The sequence below is a fragment of the Sus scrofa genome, chromosome 10 (assembly GCF_000003025.6).
Source record: "Sus scrofa isolate TJ Tabasco breed Duroc chromosome 10, Sscrofa11.1, whole genome shotgun sequence".
NCBI classification, from domain to species: domain Eukaryota; kingdom Metazoa; phylum Chordata; class Mammalia; order Artiodactyla; family Suidae; genus Sus; species Sus scrofa.
Window position 1 is genome coordinate 39,428,455 of NC_010452.4, and position 16,744 is coordinate 39,445,198.

The 16,744-nt window shown below is 39.7% G+C and overlaps 1 protein-coding gene across 13 annotated transcripts in view; it reads right to left on the reverse strand.

Annotated features, from left to right (window-relative positions):
- ARMC4 (armadillo repeat containing 4) overlaps positions 1 to 16,744 on the reverse strand; it is a 186,674-nt gene that overhangs the window by 152,032 nt on the left and 17,898 nt on the right. For all 13 annotated transcript variants that reach the window (XM_021064726.1, XM_021064716.1, XM_021064712.1 and 10 more), the window contains 2 exons: positions 16,575 to 16,711; positions 13,413 to 13,529 (listed from right to left, as the gene is read on the reverse strand). In XM_021064726.1, the coding sequence (XP_020920385.1) occupies positions 13,413 to 13,529; positions 16,575 to 16,667 (210 nt within the window). In that variant the 5' untranslated portion in view covers positions 16,668 to 16,711. The remainder of the gene's footprint in view (positions 1 to 13,412; positions 13,530 to 16,574; positions 16,712 to 16,744) is intronic.

Genomic DNA, 16,744 nt, shown 5'->3' on the forward strand with positions numbered 1-16,744 from the left:
CACTTATATGTGGAATCTAATAAAAATGATACAAAAGAACTTATAAAACAGAAACAGACTCAAAGATTTTGACCAAATTTATGGTTACCAAAAGGAAAATGTGAAGGAGGGTATAAATTAGGGGGCTGAGATTAACATATGCACACTACTATATATAAAACAGATAAGTAACAAGGACCTACTGTATAGCACAGGGTAATCTACTCAATACTTATATACATAGGAAAAGAATTTGAAAAGGAATGAATATAAAAATATGTATAACTAATTTACTTTGCTGTACAGCTGAAACTAACATAACTTTGCAGGTCAACTATACTCCAATAAAATTTATTTTTTAAAAAGGTCTGTGGGGAGTTCCCATTGTGGCTTAGTGTGTTACAAACCCAACAAGTCCCCGTGAGGATGCAGGTTCAATCCCTGGCCTTGCTGAGTTGGTTAAAGATCCAGCATTGCTGTGAGCTGTGGTGTAGTTCACAGACGAGCTTCGGATTCTGTGTTTCTGTGGCTGGGGCATAGGCTGGCAGCTGTAGCTCCAAATCAACCCCTGGCCTGAGAACTTCCATATGCTGCAGGTGTGGCCCTAAAGAAAAAAAAAAAAGCAAAAAATAAAATAAATAAAAATAAAAAGTCTATGGGACACAGTTTATAGAGTGCTTACAAAGAAATTTATAGCATAAAAGTTTATATAAAGGTCTCGAATCAATGCCTACATTTCCAACCTAAGAAATTAAATAAGAAAAGCCTATTAGGGAGTTCCTATCATGGCTCAGTGGTTAGCAAACCCAACTAGCATTCATGAGGATATGGGTTTGATCCCTGGCCTCACTCAGTGGGTTAAGGATCCGGTATTGCCATGAACTATGGTGTAGGTCACAGATGTGGCTTGGATTCTGTGTTGCTGTGGCTCTGGCATAGGCTGGTGGCTACAGCTCCAATTTGACTCCTAGCCTGGGAACCTCCATACACCACAAGTGCAGCTCTGAAAAGACAAAAAGACCAAAAAAGGAAGAAAGAAAGAAAAGAAAAGAAAATCCAAAGAGAGCAGAAGAAAGAAAATTATAAAAAGCAGAAATAAAATTAAGTAAAAAGCAATAGGAGAAAACAATAGAGAAAAACCAAGGAAAAAAAGAGCTGTTCTTTGAAAAGATCAATACAATTGATCCCTTCCTTCCAGACGAATTAAGAATAAAAAGAGAAGATAGAGTAGTTCTCATTGTGGTGCAGCAGAAATGAATCCAACTAGTATCCGTAAGCTTGTGGGTTTGAATCTTGGCCTCGCTCAGTGGGTTGGGGATCCAGTGTTGCTGTGAGCTATGGTGAAGGTCACAGATGTGGCTTGGATCCTGCACTGCTGTGGCTGTGGTGTAGGCTGGCAGCTGTAGCTCCAATTCAACTCCTAGCCTGGGAACTTCCAGTTGCCTTGGGTGTGGCCCTTAAAAAAAGAGAGAGAGAGAAAGAAGATATAAATGACCAATATTAGGAGTGAAAGATGGGTTATCACAGCAGATCCTCCAGACATCAGAAGATAAGAGTGGAGTGTACCAATAAATTAGGTAAGTTAGATAAAATATACAAATTCATGGAAAGACACAAACCACCAAAACTCTAAGAAGAAGAAATCTGGGAGCTCCCTGGTAGCACTGCAGGTTAAGGATCTGGCATTGTCACTGCTGTGGCATGGGTTTGATCCCTGACCCAGGAACTTTCACAGGCCATGGACACAGCCAAAACAAAACAAAACAAAACAAAAAAGTAATCTGAAGAGTTCTGTATTTATTAAAGAAATCAAATTCTCAATATAAAACCTTTCAACAAAGAACCCTCCAGGGAAAGATAGCTTCACTGGTAAATCCTACCAAATATTTAACACAGAAATCTACATAAACAATTCCAGAAAGAAGAAACATAGTGAATACAGGCCAATTCATTTTGAGGCCACATTACCCAGGTACCAAAACCAGACAAAGATATTAAAAGGTAACTACTAACCCATATCCTTCATGAATACAGATGCAAAGATCTTTAGTAAAATATTATCAAATTACATCTAGCCATGTCAAACAGGGTAAGACATCATGACCAAGGAGGATATACCCCAGGATTCAGTATTGGTTCAATATTTAAAAATTAAAGTAATGACCATATCAACAAGCTAAAGAAGAAAAAGTATGTGATCACCTAAAGAGATGCAGTAAAATCAGCATGGCCAAATAGTAATGGGCTTCTCTCCCATGGTTTAAGCTGAGGCCCCATGGGAAGCATGTGATAAGGCACTCCCCTCCCAGCCAGGGTGGTGTTAGCAGAGGCCCCATCCAGTGATAATGAGGCACCTGACATCACTAGGTTCTCAATATAGTCCAAGTGGAAACTTGGATTTCTACCCATAACTTGGAGCACCCCAGATCTATACCAGTGAGGTATTCGAGAAGGCCTGTTAAAACAAAAAGTTTAAATAAAATCCAAAGTTTTGTAACACAATGCCAAAAATGTCCAAGATGCAATAATCACTCATCATACCATGAACAAGGAACATCACAAGCTGAATGAGAAAGGATGATGATTAAGCACCTGTACCAAGAGAAAGTAGATGACGAAATAATCTCAAATAGATGTTGGAAAAAGATTTTAAAGCAGCCACCATAAACATGCTTCAATGAGCAATTACCGAGACTTGAAACAAGTGAAAAATCAGCAAGTCTCAGCAAATAAACAGATGGTATAAATAAGAACCAAACAGAAATGTGAAAAACTGAAATTTACAAACAAAACTAATGTGAAAAACTGAATTTTACAAACAGAAATGTGAAAAACTGAAATTTACAAACAAAACTAACTCACTTGGATAGCTCAGCAACAGGATAGAGAGGACAGAAGAGAGAATCATGAACTTGAAGACAAAACAATAGAAATTACTCAGTCTGAAAAACAAAGAGAAAACATATTGAAAAAAATAAACAGCCTCAAGATCTGTGGGACCACAGCAAAAATTCCAACATTCATGTCATCACAGCACCAGGAGAGGAGAAAAAAGATCAGACTGAAAATGCATTCTCAGAATGTCTGAAAATTTCCCAAACTTGGAAAAAGACATAAATCTAAGATTCAAGATGTTGAACAAACCCTAAACATAATAAATTTAAAGAAATCTGTGTCACATAATAATCAAATAAGACACATAATAATCAAATTTCATAAAACTAAAGACAAGGAAAATACTCAACACAATGAGAAACAACTTTTTGCTATATGGGAAAAAAATTAAAATAATACTCAATTTCTCATGAGAAAACATGGAGGCCAGAAAGGCTATAACAACATTTTTCAAGTGCTAAAAATAAAGAACTGTCAACCCAGAATACCATATTCAATGCAAATATTCTTCAAGAATAAAGGGGAATTTGAGATGTTCTCTGATAAAGAAAAACCAAGAGACAGAAATAAGAGCAAAAATAAACCAATGGGACCTAAGCAAACTGACGAGTTTTTGCACAGCAAAGGAAACCAAAAAGGAAAACAAAAAGACAACTTACAGAATGGGAGAAAATAGTTTCAAATGATGCTACTGACAAGGGCTTAATCTCTAGAATATACAAGCAGCTTATACCAATCAACAGCAAAAAAGCCAATCACCCAGTGGAAAAATGGGCAAAAGGCCTGAATAGACTGTTCTCCAAGGAAGATATACAGATGGCCAGCAAACACATGAAAAAATGCTCAACATCCCTGATTATAAGAGAAATGCAAATCAAAACTACCATGAGATACCACCTCACAACAGACAGAATGGCCATCATTCATAAGTCCACAAATAACAAGTGCTGGAGGGGTTGTGGAGAAAAGGGAACCCTCCTGCACTGTTGGTGGGAATGTAAGCTGGTACAGCCACTATGGAGAACAGTTTGGAGATACCTTAGAAATCTATACATAGAAATATCATATGACCCTGCAATCCTACCCTTGGGCATATATCTGGACAAAAGTTTCCTTAAAAAAGACATATGCACCCACATGTTCATTGCAGCATTATTTACAATAGCCAAGGCATGGAAACAACCTAAATGTCCATCGATAGATGATTGAATTAGGAAGATGTATTATATATACACAATGGAATATTACTCAGCCATCAAAAAGAACAAAATAATGTCATTTGCAGTAACATGGATGGAACTAGAGACTCTCATACTGAGTGAACTAAGTCAGAAAGACAAAGACAAATACCATATGATATCACTTATAAATGGAATCTCATATAGAGCACAAATGAACATTTCCACAAAAAAGAAAATCATTGACTTGGAGAATAGACTTATGGCTTCCCCGGGAGGAGAGGGAGGGAGTGGGAGGGATCTGGAGTGTGGGGTTATCGGATGCAAACTATTGCTCTTGGAATGGATTTACAATGAGATCCTGCTGTGTAGCATTGAGAACCATGTCTAGATACTTATATCGCAACAGAACAAAGGGAGGAAAAAAAATGTGTACATGTAAGTGCAACTTGGTCCCCATGCTGTACAGCAGAAAAAAATAAGTAAAATAAAATAAAATAAAAATAAAGAAAAACCAAGAGAACGTGTCACCAACAGACCTACCTAAAAGAAAAGGAAATTTTAAAATAGAAAGGATACGATTTTTAAAAAGTAAATAGGCCAGATCAGAAGGAAGAAAAGAATAATACAGAAGACTTTTATTCTCCTCTTAAATTGTCTAAATGATGTTTGATGGTTGAAGCCCAAATTATAACATTCTCATACAGTTATCAATGTGAAAGAAGTAAAGACAAATATAAATGAGAAGGTAAAGGGATGTAAAAGGAAATTATGGTTTATATACATCACTCAAGTGGGAAAATGTCAAACCAGGAAATAATGGTAAGTTATGTATAAGACAATAGCCTATAACCACCACCAAAAACTCTATACAAAGAGATACAATCAAAACACTATGGGAAAAACAAAATGGAATTTAAAAAACTGTTCAGGAGTTCCCATTGTCGCTTGGTGGAAATGAATCTGACTAGCATCCATGAGGACACAGGTGTGATCCCTGGCCTCGCTCAGTGGGTTAACGATGCCGTGAGCTGTTCTGCAGGTTGCAGATGCGGCCCAGATCCGACATTGCTGTGGTTGTGGTATAGGCCAGTGGCTACAGCTCCAATTTGACCCCTAGCTTTGGAACCTCTAAATGCCACGGGTGAAGTGCTAAAAAGACAAAAATTAAAAATTAAAAAAAAAAAACTGTTCAAGTAATCCAAAGAAAACCAGGAAAAAGAAAAAATAAAATGGAAGAAACAAAAAACAAAACTAAACTGGCAGACTAACATACACATAAATATAAATGATCTAACACACCAATGGATACATCAATAGAGTTTCAGAAAGTAGATTTTTAAAATGACTCAATTATGTGCTGTCTACAAGAAACTCACTTCAAATATAATGATATAGGTAGCTTGAAAGGAAAAGGAGGGAAAAAGATAAACCATGCACATACCAGTTCAAAGAAAGCAGAAAAATTTCTTAAAAGTTCTCACTGTGGCTCAGCGGGTTAGGAACCCAACACAGTGTCTGTGAGGATGTGGGTTCGATCCCTGGGCTCGGTGGGTTAAGGATCCAGGATCCAGTGTTGGCACAAGCTGTGGCGTAGGTCAGAGATGTGGGTTGGGTCTGGTATTGCCATGTCTGTGGTGTAGGCAGGCAGCTGAAGCTCCACTTTGACCCTTAGCCTGGGAATTTCCATCTGCTACAGGTGTGGCTGTAAAAAAAAAAAAAAAAGAATATTATAAATAAGTTTATACCAATCAACTCAACAACAACTTAGATGAAAGGGAAACATTCCTATAAAGACAACCCACTAAGTTCCTCAAAGAGAAACAGATAACCTGCATAGCCCTATTGCTAGTAAGGACATTGAATTTGTAGTTAAAAACTTGCCCACAAAGAACTCTCCAGACCCAGAGAGCTTCACTGGTGAATTTTACCAAACAGGACAAAAAAGAGTAACAGTTCAACACAAAGTCTTCCAGGAGGTGAAGGGGAGACAAGACTTTCCCACTCATTCTCTGAGGCCAAGTATTACTCAGATACCAAAACCAGACAAAGACACCGAAGAAAAGTACGCATTGATAATCTTACCCAGATGCAAACCTTAACAAAATCATAGCAAATTAAATTTTAAAATATAAAAAGAATGACATATGCTGAACAAATGAAGTTTGTCCCAGAAATGTAAGGTGAATTTATCGTTCCAAAATCGATGTAATTCACGTTAAACTAAAAAAACAAAACAAAACAAAAAAAACCTCCTACATGATGAACGCAATTGGTATAGAAATATCATTTGCTAAAATCCAACATCCTTTCCTAATGAAGTTCTCAACAACTTGGAATAGAGGGGAATTTCCTCAACCTTCTGTATTTCATCTATGAAAAAATCTACAGCTAACACACTTAACAACGAGAAACTGAAAGTTTCCCTTTAGCATTGGGAACAAGAAACTACACATCTCTTCAGGTCTGTACTAGAGGGTCCAGCTAGCACAGTAAGGAAAGGAAAAGAAATGAAATGACTGAAACTGGAATGGAAGTGGTAAGATGCTCTTTATTCACAGATGTGGTGATCTACCTAGAAAACCCTTTAGGCTGGAAACAGCCGAACTGCAAAGCCTGCACCACCCTAAACAGGCACCAGGTGACAGCCTATATTTGAAAGCACAGTAATTAGAAAAAGAATGAAAGTTAACAAGGAAATCTCTTACAGTCAAATCCTAAAGTCAAACATCCCCTGATGTCTCAAAGCCTTGAGGATCTAATCTCAAAACAAAAATACACTAAAGCAGACCTTTGTGAGGCTTAGGAACTGTCAGTCTGACATGTTTTTATATTATTATTTCAGCATCTTGATTACAAATACACTCTCGGAGTTCCCCTTGTGGCTCAGTGGTAACAAATCCATCTGGAATCCATGAGGACACAGATTCAATCCCTGGCCTCGCTCAGGGGTTAAGGATCCAGGGCTGCCATGAGCTATGGCATAGGTTGCAGACATGGCTCAGATTTGGCGTTGCTGTGGCTGTGGTGTAGCTGGCAGCTGCAACTCCAATTTGACCCCTAACCTGGGAACTTCCATATACAGGTGCAGCCCTGCACACACACCCCCCCCACACACACACACACAAAGTAATACACTCTCACACCCAGCAAGTTCATCTAAATAAACAATACCAAAGGTAAATATAAGGTAATCAAAGCAATTGCCTACATGACGCCAAATATTTGGATATTTAAGGTTAGGTATAGAAAACATCTAATTATCCAACATTATAATTTTATAGTCAGAGTATTATACAAAAATATCCCCATGTACACTGAGATTGTAAAAAAAAATTCACTCTACTATTAAAAAAAAGAAAGAGAAAACCCTTTAGAATCTACAAATTATGCAAAACTAATGTTTTGCAAACCTTAACCAAGTTTCAGGAAATAAAATCCATATACAAAAATCAAGTGTATTTTTATATAGTAGCAACAAACAATCAGAAATTGAAACTTTATCATTAACAAGAGGCCTCAGATAGTAAATATTTACAGATGAGTGTCACAAGACATGTGTAAGACATGCACTGGAAGTTACAAATCATTGCTCAGAGACATCCAATAAGATGGAGAGACATCCTAAATACACTAAATAATGGAGAGACATACTGTCTTCCATGAATTGGAAACCCCGGTATTGTTAAGAGGCAGTTCTCCCTAAGTTGATCTACAGATTCAATACTACATCAATCATAATGCTTTCAGGACTTTTATGAGGAAATTGGCAAGTTGACTCTAAAATTTGAAGGCAGGGAGTTCTGCTGTGGTGCAGGGGAAACGAATCCAACTAGTATCCATGAAGATGTGGATTCTATCCCTGGTTTCACTCAGTGGGTTGGGGATCCAGTGTTGCTGGGAGCTGTGGTGTAAGTTGCAGATGCAGCTCAGATCTGGCGTGGCTGGGGCTCTGGCCTACGTAGACTGGCAGCTGTAGCTCCGATTCAACCCCTAGCCTCAGAAAGAACTTCCATATACCATGGGTACAGGCTTAAAAAAATACACAAATAAAATAAATAAGTAAATTAAATTAAATTAAATTAAATTTGAATGGACATGGACAAGATGGACAGCAACTTTGAAGACCAACAATACTGGAGGATTGACACTACCTGACTTTAAGGTCTTATTTTAAAGTTACAGGAATCAGGACAGTGCAGTACTGGTCTAAAAAGAGACAAATGGATCAATGGGACATAAATATAACCATTAAATGGACAACTGATTTTTGACAATAAAGGTAATTCAGCAAAGAAAGGAGAATTTTTTTTTCAAAAAATGATGCTGGAACAATATCTACATGTAAAATTAAAAAAAAATGAACTTTGATCCATAACCTCGTATCATATACAAAAAATAAATTAAAATGGATCATAGGCCTAAATTTAAAACCAAACATTTAAAAATTTCTGGAAGAAAGTATTGGAGAAAACCTTTTTGACAATGGGTTTGGTAAAACTTTATTAGACAGAACACTAAAAAAAAAATTAGTTGGACTTCATGAAAAATGAAGACATTTGTTCTTTGAAGGACTATGGAGAATGACAAGGCAAGCCACAAACTAGGAGGAAATATTTATGGATCCTATATCTGAAAGAATATATAAGCCTATATATATGTGTGTGTGTGTATATATATATATATTTCACAACTCAATAATGAGAAACCAAACAACTCAATAAAAAATGGGCAAAGATCTGAATATACACTTTTACCACTTAAGATATATGAATGGCAAATAAGCATATGAAAGGATGCATTCAAGAAATGCAAATAAAAACTCAGTAAGATATCGGAGCACACCTATTAGAATGTCTAAAATAAAGGATTGATCGGAGTTCCCATTGTGGTTCAGTGGTTAACGAATCTGACTAAGAACCATGAGGTTGCGGGTCCGATCCCCAGCCTCCTTCAGCAGGTTAGTGATCCAATGTTGCCGTGACCTGTGGTGTGGGTCGCAGATGCGGCTCGGATCCTGCTTTGCTGTGGCTCTGGTGTAGGCTGGCAGCTACAGCTCTGATTCAACCCCTAGCCTGGGACTTCCATATGCTGCAGGTGCAGCTCTAGAAAAGGCAAAACGACAAAAATAAATAAATAAAATAAAGGACTGATGGTACCATTTTTTTTTTTTGGCGTTTTTTTAGGGCCGCACCTGCCAGCCTACGCCACAGCCACAGCAACACAGGATCCAAGCCACATCTGTGACATACACTGCAACTCACAGCAACACCAGATCCTTAACCCACAGAGCAGGGCTGGGGATCAAACCTGCATCCTCATGGATACTAGTAGGGTTTGTAACCCACTGAGCTACAATGGGAGCTCCTGACCATACCAATTATTGACACATATGTGGAACTGTAACTCTCATACGTTGCCAGGGTTGCATGTAGACTATGACAACCACTTTGGATAGCAGTTTACCAGTCGCTTAAAAGTGAAACATAGAACCACCATACAACCTTGCCATTTTGCTCCTAGGTTTTCTCACCCAAGAGAAATGAGAGCATATGTTCTGTAAAAATAAACACCCCTAAAAGAAACATTAAAAATATGTGAGCTTAAACTTTAAAGATGCTTGGAAGACAAAGCAAAGGAATATTTGCAGAAAGAGGGGTGAGGTAAGAGAAAAGAAAAAAAATTCAGAGGATCAGTCTCAGAGGCACCAAAATCTAAATAGTAAGTTTCAAAAAAAAAAAAAAAGAACAAAGAAAACAGAGAGGAAAAAATGATTAAAGATGTAATACAGAAATATTTTTTCCAGTTCTGAAGGACATATGTCATCATTAATGAAAAACAAACAAAAACCAGCACCAACCATATCATCATGAAAATTACAGAACATCAGGGATAAGGGAAAATCCTAAAGGCTTGTTAGATGGGAAAAGCCAAAACAAATAGGTCACATAGGAAAATGCCTTTAAGATTCTAAGAAAAAATTATTTTCAAACTATCATTACAGAAACAACAACCAAGAGAGAAGAGCAATGATACTTTCAAATATGCTAACCCTCAATTTTTTCCTTACTATGTGACTCTCTTACTCGGGAAGCTCTACCGAAATGATGGGGTGTGCCAAGAAAAAGAAAACTGATGAGAAGAGAGCTTCCTCAACACGATAAAGGCCATATATGAAAAACCCATGCTCACATCACATTCAATAGTAAAACCTGATGGCATTTTCCCTAAGATCAAAACTAAGACAAGGGATCTACTTTGGCCACTTCTATTCAACAGAGTCCTACATGTTCTAACCACAGAATTTGCAAGAAAAAGAAGTTTCAATCATCCAAATTGGAAAGGAAAAAGTCAATGTCTCCGTTCACAGATGACATGATCTCATATGTGGAAAAACCTAAAGATTCAAAAGAAATTGAGTTAAATAAATTCAGTAAAGTTGCAAGATTTGATTCCGAATTTCACGTTCAAAAGTCAGATCAGATTTCAACACTCAAAAATGAGCTGTATTTCTAAATGCCAGCAATGGGCAATCAAAAAGGAAATTAAGAAAACAATTCTATTTCTGATGGAGGATAAAATACTTAGGAACAAATTTAACCCAAGAGGCAAAAGACTTGTACGCTGAAAACTATAAAAGATTACTGAAAGAAATTAGACACAAACAAATGGAAAGAAAGACGTTTCATGTTCATGGATTAGAAGCTAATATTGTTAAGATGACAATGCTACACAAAATAATCTACAGATCCAATAAAATTCCTATCAAAAATCCTTGGGTGTTTTTTGCAGAAATGGTAAAACCAAGCATTCTAAAATTCATATAGAAAGTCAGAGTTCCCATTGTGGCTCCGCAGGTTAAGAACTCCAGCTCAACAACAAAGAGATGATTTAATTTTTAAAATTGACAAAAGACGCAGGGAACTATACTCAATATTTTGTAATAACCTACAAGAGAAAAGAATCTGAAAAAGAGTATCTAGCTACCTACCTATACATGTATAACTGAATCACTTTGCTATAACCTGAAACTAATACAACATTGTAAATCAACTATACTTCAAGTAAAACCATTTTAAAAAATTAAAATATGGGTTCCATTGTGGCTCAGCGGTAATGAACCGAACTAGTATCCATGAGGACACAGGTTCAATCCCTGGCTTTGCTCAGTGGGTTAAGTACTGGGCATTGCTGTGAGCTGTGATGTACGTAAAAGACGTGGCTCGGATCCTGCATTGCTGTGGCTGTGGTGTAAGCTGGCAGCTGCAGGTCTGATTCAACCCCTAGTCTGGGAACTTCCATATGCCACACGTGCAGCCCTAAAAAGGCAAATAAATAAATAAATAAATACGTAAAATGGACAAAGGACTTGAATAGATATTTCTTCAAAGACATAGGAATGACCAGTAAGGACATGAAAATAGGCTCAATATTACTAATCATTAGGAAATGCAAATCAAAACCATAATAGGATACCATGTTCAGACTTACGAGGATGTCTATAATAAACACACTCAAAGAAAATAGCAAGTGTTGAGGAGGAAGTGAAGAACCTGGGATCTTCATTCATTGCTGGGAGAGCTACGAGACAGCTCAGCTGCTATGGAAACAGTCTGACAGTTCCCGCCAAAAGTTAAACGTGGAGTTACCATATGACCCAGACATTCTACTCCCATGTTTAGACCCAAAAGAATTGGAAACGGGGACGCAAACAGGCACTTGAACAGCAATATTCATAATATTTTTCACAATACCCAAGAGGTAGAAAAAGCCAAGTGCCCATCAACAGACGAAGAGAAAAACAAACGGGGGTCTCTACATAAATGGAGCATCATTCAGCCATAAAAAGGAACGAAGTTCAGATACAGGCGCATCATGGATGAATCTTAAAAACATTATACTACATGAAATACACCAAACATAAAAGGACAAATCATACTACCTATGATTCACTTATATGAAGTACCTGGAACAGGCACCTTTCCAGGGACAGAGCAGACTGGGGTTTACCCAGTGCTGGGGGAAGAGAAATGGAGAGTCTCAGATGATGGAAAGGACTTGGAAACAGGAGTATTGGTGGCACGACATTGTGAATGTACTTCATGCCAGAATGAGATACTTAAAATGGTTAAAGGAGATCCCGCTGTGGTGCAACGGATTAAGGATCCGGTGTCGTCACTGCGGAGGCTCGGGTTCGATCCCTGGCCCAGGAACATCCATATGCCATAGATGCGGCTGAAGAAGAAATAAATAAATATATACATGAAATGGTTAACATGGCAAATTTTATATTTTATGTATATATGTATTTTATGATGACAACAACAATGATGGAAAACTGGGGGCCAGGAAATGGGGAACCAAACACCAGGAAACAAAAAGAATCCACAAAATGATGACAAAGAGCAATAGCAGTTGAGCAAGAAAATGGAGCATTCCAGAAGCAGCAACATCAGAAAGAAAGTGGATCTGATAAATACCCTTCTGTGGGGCCTGCAGAATTGCCATCAACCTGAGAATCAGCCTGGAGCACAAGTATATCACCTTAGAGTCTTGCATACCAATTTCTTACTCACATCAGCTTCAACCAAGATTTTCTTTCCCCAAATATTACATTGACTGATATTTTTGTCCAGCACTATTTCAAAAACCATAGGAGAGGAGTTCCCATTGTGGCTCAGCAGTGACGAACCCAACTAATATCAATGAGGATGCAGGTTTGATCCCTGGCCCTGCTCCGTGGGTTGAGGATCTGGTGCCACCCTGCGCTGCAGTGTAGGTCGCAGACACTGCTCAGATCTGGCATTGCTGTGCCTGTGGTGTAGGCTAGTAGCTGCAGCGCCAATTTGACCCCTAGCCTGGGAACTTCCAAATGCCATGAGTGTGACCCTAAAAAAAAAAAAAAAAAAGACAAAAACAAAACAAAACAACAACAACAACAAAAAAACACGGGAGACACAAAAGCATAGACCTCATGCACATGCAGTTGACACATTTTTTAAGACACTCCAAGTAAGTGGTAATCATGGGATCCTTAGAAAGGATAAACACAAAATATCCAGGCTTCATTCACAGAACTGAGTCCTTTGTTCTTAGTGTAATTAATTCATTCAAAAAGGAAGATGAAAAAGTCCTGTTTAGAATGCACTTTGAAATATTATACCTTTCACCCAAAGAAAATCAGAAACATTCTTAAATTGCTACATTTACAATATTTATTGCTTTATATTGTGGAAAACACTAATAATTGTAAGTACTGCCCAAAACCAGACAGCATTACGCTCTGATTTTTTTTAATATTATAGAAAGTTGTAGCCTAAAATAATGCTATTAAAGTTCAAGAGAGACTGTAAAACTTACCTGTTTAGACATATTTTCTGAAAATACTGCTGATTTTTCTTTTAAAAGTGTGACAAGGTCTTTATAAATTTCACCTTTTCTCTCATAATTAATTTCCCCCTCATCATCGGTTTTGCCCTTTGGGAGAAAAAGTTTGGAGCTGTAATTAATGGAAGAGTAATACAAGAACCCAATACATGCATCATTCACCTGTGATCAAAAACTCACACCCCAGCACACACACTGTTTTCTTCTCTAAAGGATCCAGGTGGTGGTCTTTCTACATGAAACGTACTGGCAAACCCCTCCCTCTTAATGGTACCTGGTCACTCATTCATTCTTTCATTCACTCTGCAGCCTTTACCCAGTGCCCGCAAGATGCACTTGGAACACGCTGCTTCCCAGCACAGACCTGAAAGCTCCCTTCCCTCCGCTCCCCTCCTGTGAAAATGCATTATGACTTCAGGAGCCTTTGACGAAGTCATAAAAAGCTGCAAGGTTAGAATGTCACTATAGAGGAGTTTCCATCGTGGCTCGGCGGAAACGAATCCCACTAGGAACCATGAGCTTGTGGGTTTGATCCCCAGCCTCACTCAGTGGGTTAAGGATCCAGCGTTGCATAAGTCGCTCTGATGTGACCCCTAGCCTGGGAACCTCTGTATGCCATGGGTGCAGTCCTAAAAAGACAAAATAATAATGATAATAATAATAAAGAATGTCACCATAGAAAAGCCTGTGTTTCTGCTGGTCACACTCTGCTCCTGTTCTATGTGGAGCACGGTGCCTCTCGAGGCTCACTTCCCAGGGGTCTGACCTCCCTGCAACCGTCTGTCCTTCCCCCTGCCTCTGTCCCCTCTCTGGTCTCTTTCCTCATTTCGCTCTGCTTCCCTATTGCTATTACTCCCCCTTCACCATATGTGTGTGTTTGTACTCATATATATGTAAACTGTAGTGCATTGCATATCTAATTGTATATATAAAACATATATATAAACATGTAACTAGTCTGTTACACATTTTACTGTAGTGACTGAATAGCTTCAGTTCCTTGTCTGTTATTTTTTTTAAACTGAGAAGAACATTCAGATATTTCCATTTCAAATAGAGCTGTGTGTACATTGAAAGCTTTTGCAGAAACCAAGGCTGGAAGGTCAAAAGGAAATCATGCCTATTCTTTTTTTGTGTGTCTTTTTTTGGGGGGGGTGGAGGGAGTTGTACCCAGAGCCACAGCTGCTGGTGTACACCACAGCCACAGCTGTAGCCACAGTCATGCCAGATCCCAAATGTGTCTGTGACCCACACCACAGCTCACGGTGATGCCAGATCCCCAACCCACTGAGCGGGGCCAGGGAATGAACCAGCATCCTCATGGATACTAGTCGGGTTCTTTACCACTGAGCCACAACAGGAACTCCTGAGATTTTTTTTTTTTTTTTAACCTCTGTCCAACTGGAAAGGGAGATTTTGCTTTTCCAAAGTATCTGAACAAACCAAAAAAGCCAAACCCTTTCTACGTCATCTCCTTCCTTTATGCATACATCAGCCTGGGGTCACAGATGAGACAAGCACACAAAGGCATGTCAGGAAAGATGCCTCAAGGCCACCAAAAAACACACTGCTGGATACCAACCCAGGTCAAGGTGTGACCACTCTCCAAAGAGCCCCCTGCGACCACCGGGTCCCCATTAAGGATTCGGGTCCTCCTTGAAAAGTTTTGCTGGTGAGCCCCAAAGTCACACTGTAGAGGCTGAGGGCAGGGTTTTGCAAGGGAGAAAACGGAGCTGCTTGGAGCTAGGTTTTGGGAAACAGGTGTGAGACTCAAAGTCAAGTTTGTTTGTTTGTTTGTTTTTTGTGGGTTTTTTTTTTTTTTGTCTTTTTGCCTTTTCTGGGCCACTTCCCGAGGCATATGGAGGTTCCCAGGCTAGGGGTCAAATCAGAGCTGTAGCCACCAGCCTACGCCAGAGCCACAGCAACACAGAATCCGAGCCGCGTCTGCAACCCACACCACAGCTCATGGCAACACCAGATCCTTAACCCACTGAGCAAGGTCAGGGATCAAACCCGCAGCCTCATGGTTTCTAGTTGGTTTCGTTAACCACTGCGCCACAAGGGGAACTCCTCAAAGTCAAGTTTTTAATCCAGATGATTTGGAAGGCTGTGTGCCCGTTCTCAGCGCGAAGCCCACCCACTCACACTCTGCTCTGTGATGCTCGGGCTGGGAACTGCAAAAGTGCATGTCTTATTGCCAGGTCAGTTGAGCTTCTGTCGGCAGGAAGCAAAAGGAAAATGGGGAGGCTGGGAGAGGAAGAAGGGACATGCTCACCCCGGCCCATCACCCCAGCAATGGCCCCTCACCCTGCAGTGGCAGTTGCTTCCAGTAGCAACAGTTGGTTCTAATATCCAGGGTTTTTTCCCACAGTCCCAGAACCAGGCTCATCATGACCCCTGAGAAGTATCAGTAACAGCTCCCCAGGCCCCAGCATCACAGGTCCAGGCCCTGCTCAGCCAAATCCTGCATCACTGGGCAGTGCCCACTCCTCAGAGGTCTGGGGCCCAGTTTCACGGAGACTGCCTCTGTCGTGTGGAGCCCTGCTCTCAGCTTGTAAGGGACCATCTCCCAATGCAAGCGGGGGCCACTCTTCAGAGGTGAAGTCCCAGCTCTGCAAGGACTTTCCAGAGATGCTAAGGTACCAGCACAGCCCCGCAGGCCTCTCCCCAGATGGCTGAGTCCTCGTTTCTTGGGGCACCTCCCCCAGGTGCCCAGGTTCCCAGGGCACTTCCCCCAGACCCCTACATTTTAATAACCCCTCCTCCTTTTCTGTCCCCCTGCCCCCGCAGTCCTTAGGGCAGGAGCACCATCACTGTTCTGTATTATTTCAGTGCTTCTTTTTGACTTTTCTTTCCTTTAACACCTGTGTGCACTGATCATGACAAAGAGCTTTTAGTTCAGATAGTGGAATGGGTGTCTTTGAAGGCCGTTTCCTAGAACACCGACTTCAGGACCTGCAAGAGGGTGCCCTGGACTGTGCTCAGAGCAGCTCACAGCAAAGGGACCTGCTCAAATCGCACAGAACAGGATTTCATTTTCCAAGGTTTGGGATCCAGTCCTGGAGATGTGCCTGCATTTACAGAGACCAAGCTAAAGACCAAAGTCAATGCTGCGGATAAAAAAAAATTACTTACACCGTTTAAAAACACTCCTTCGTTGCTGCAAGTAAGGCACAAAATTTCCACATCGTGTGGTTTCACCAGCACATAACAAATTTCCCCTTGCATTTGTCTCCAGGGTGGGGCTCGACATCCATTTGAAAATTCATAATCTGAAACCAATGATTAGTTGATTAAAAAGAGTC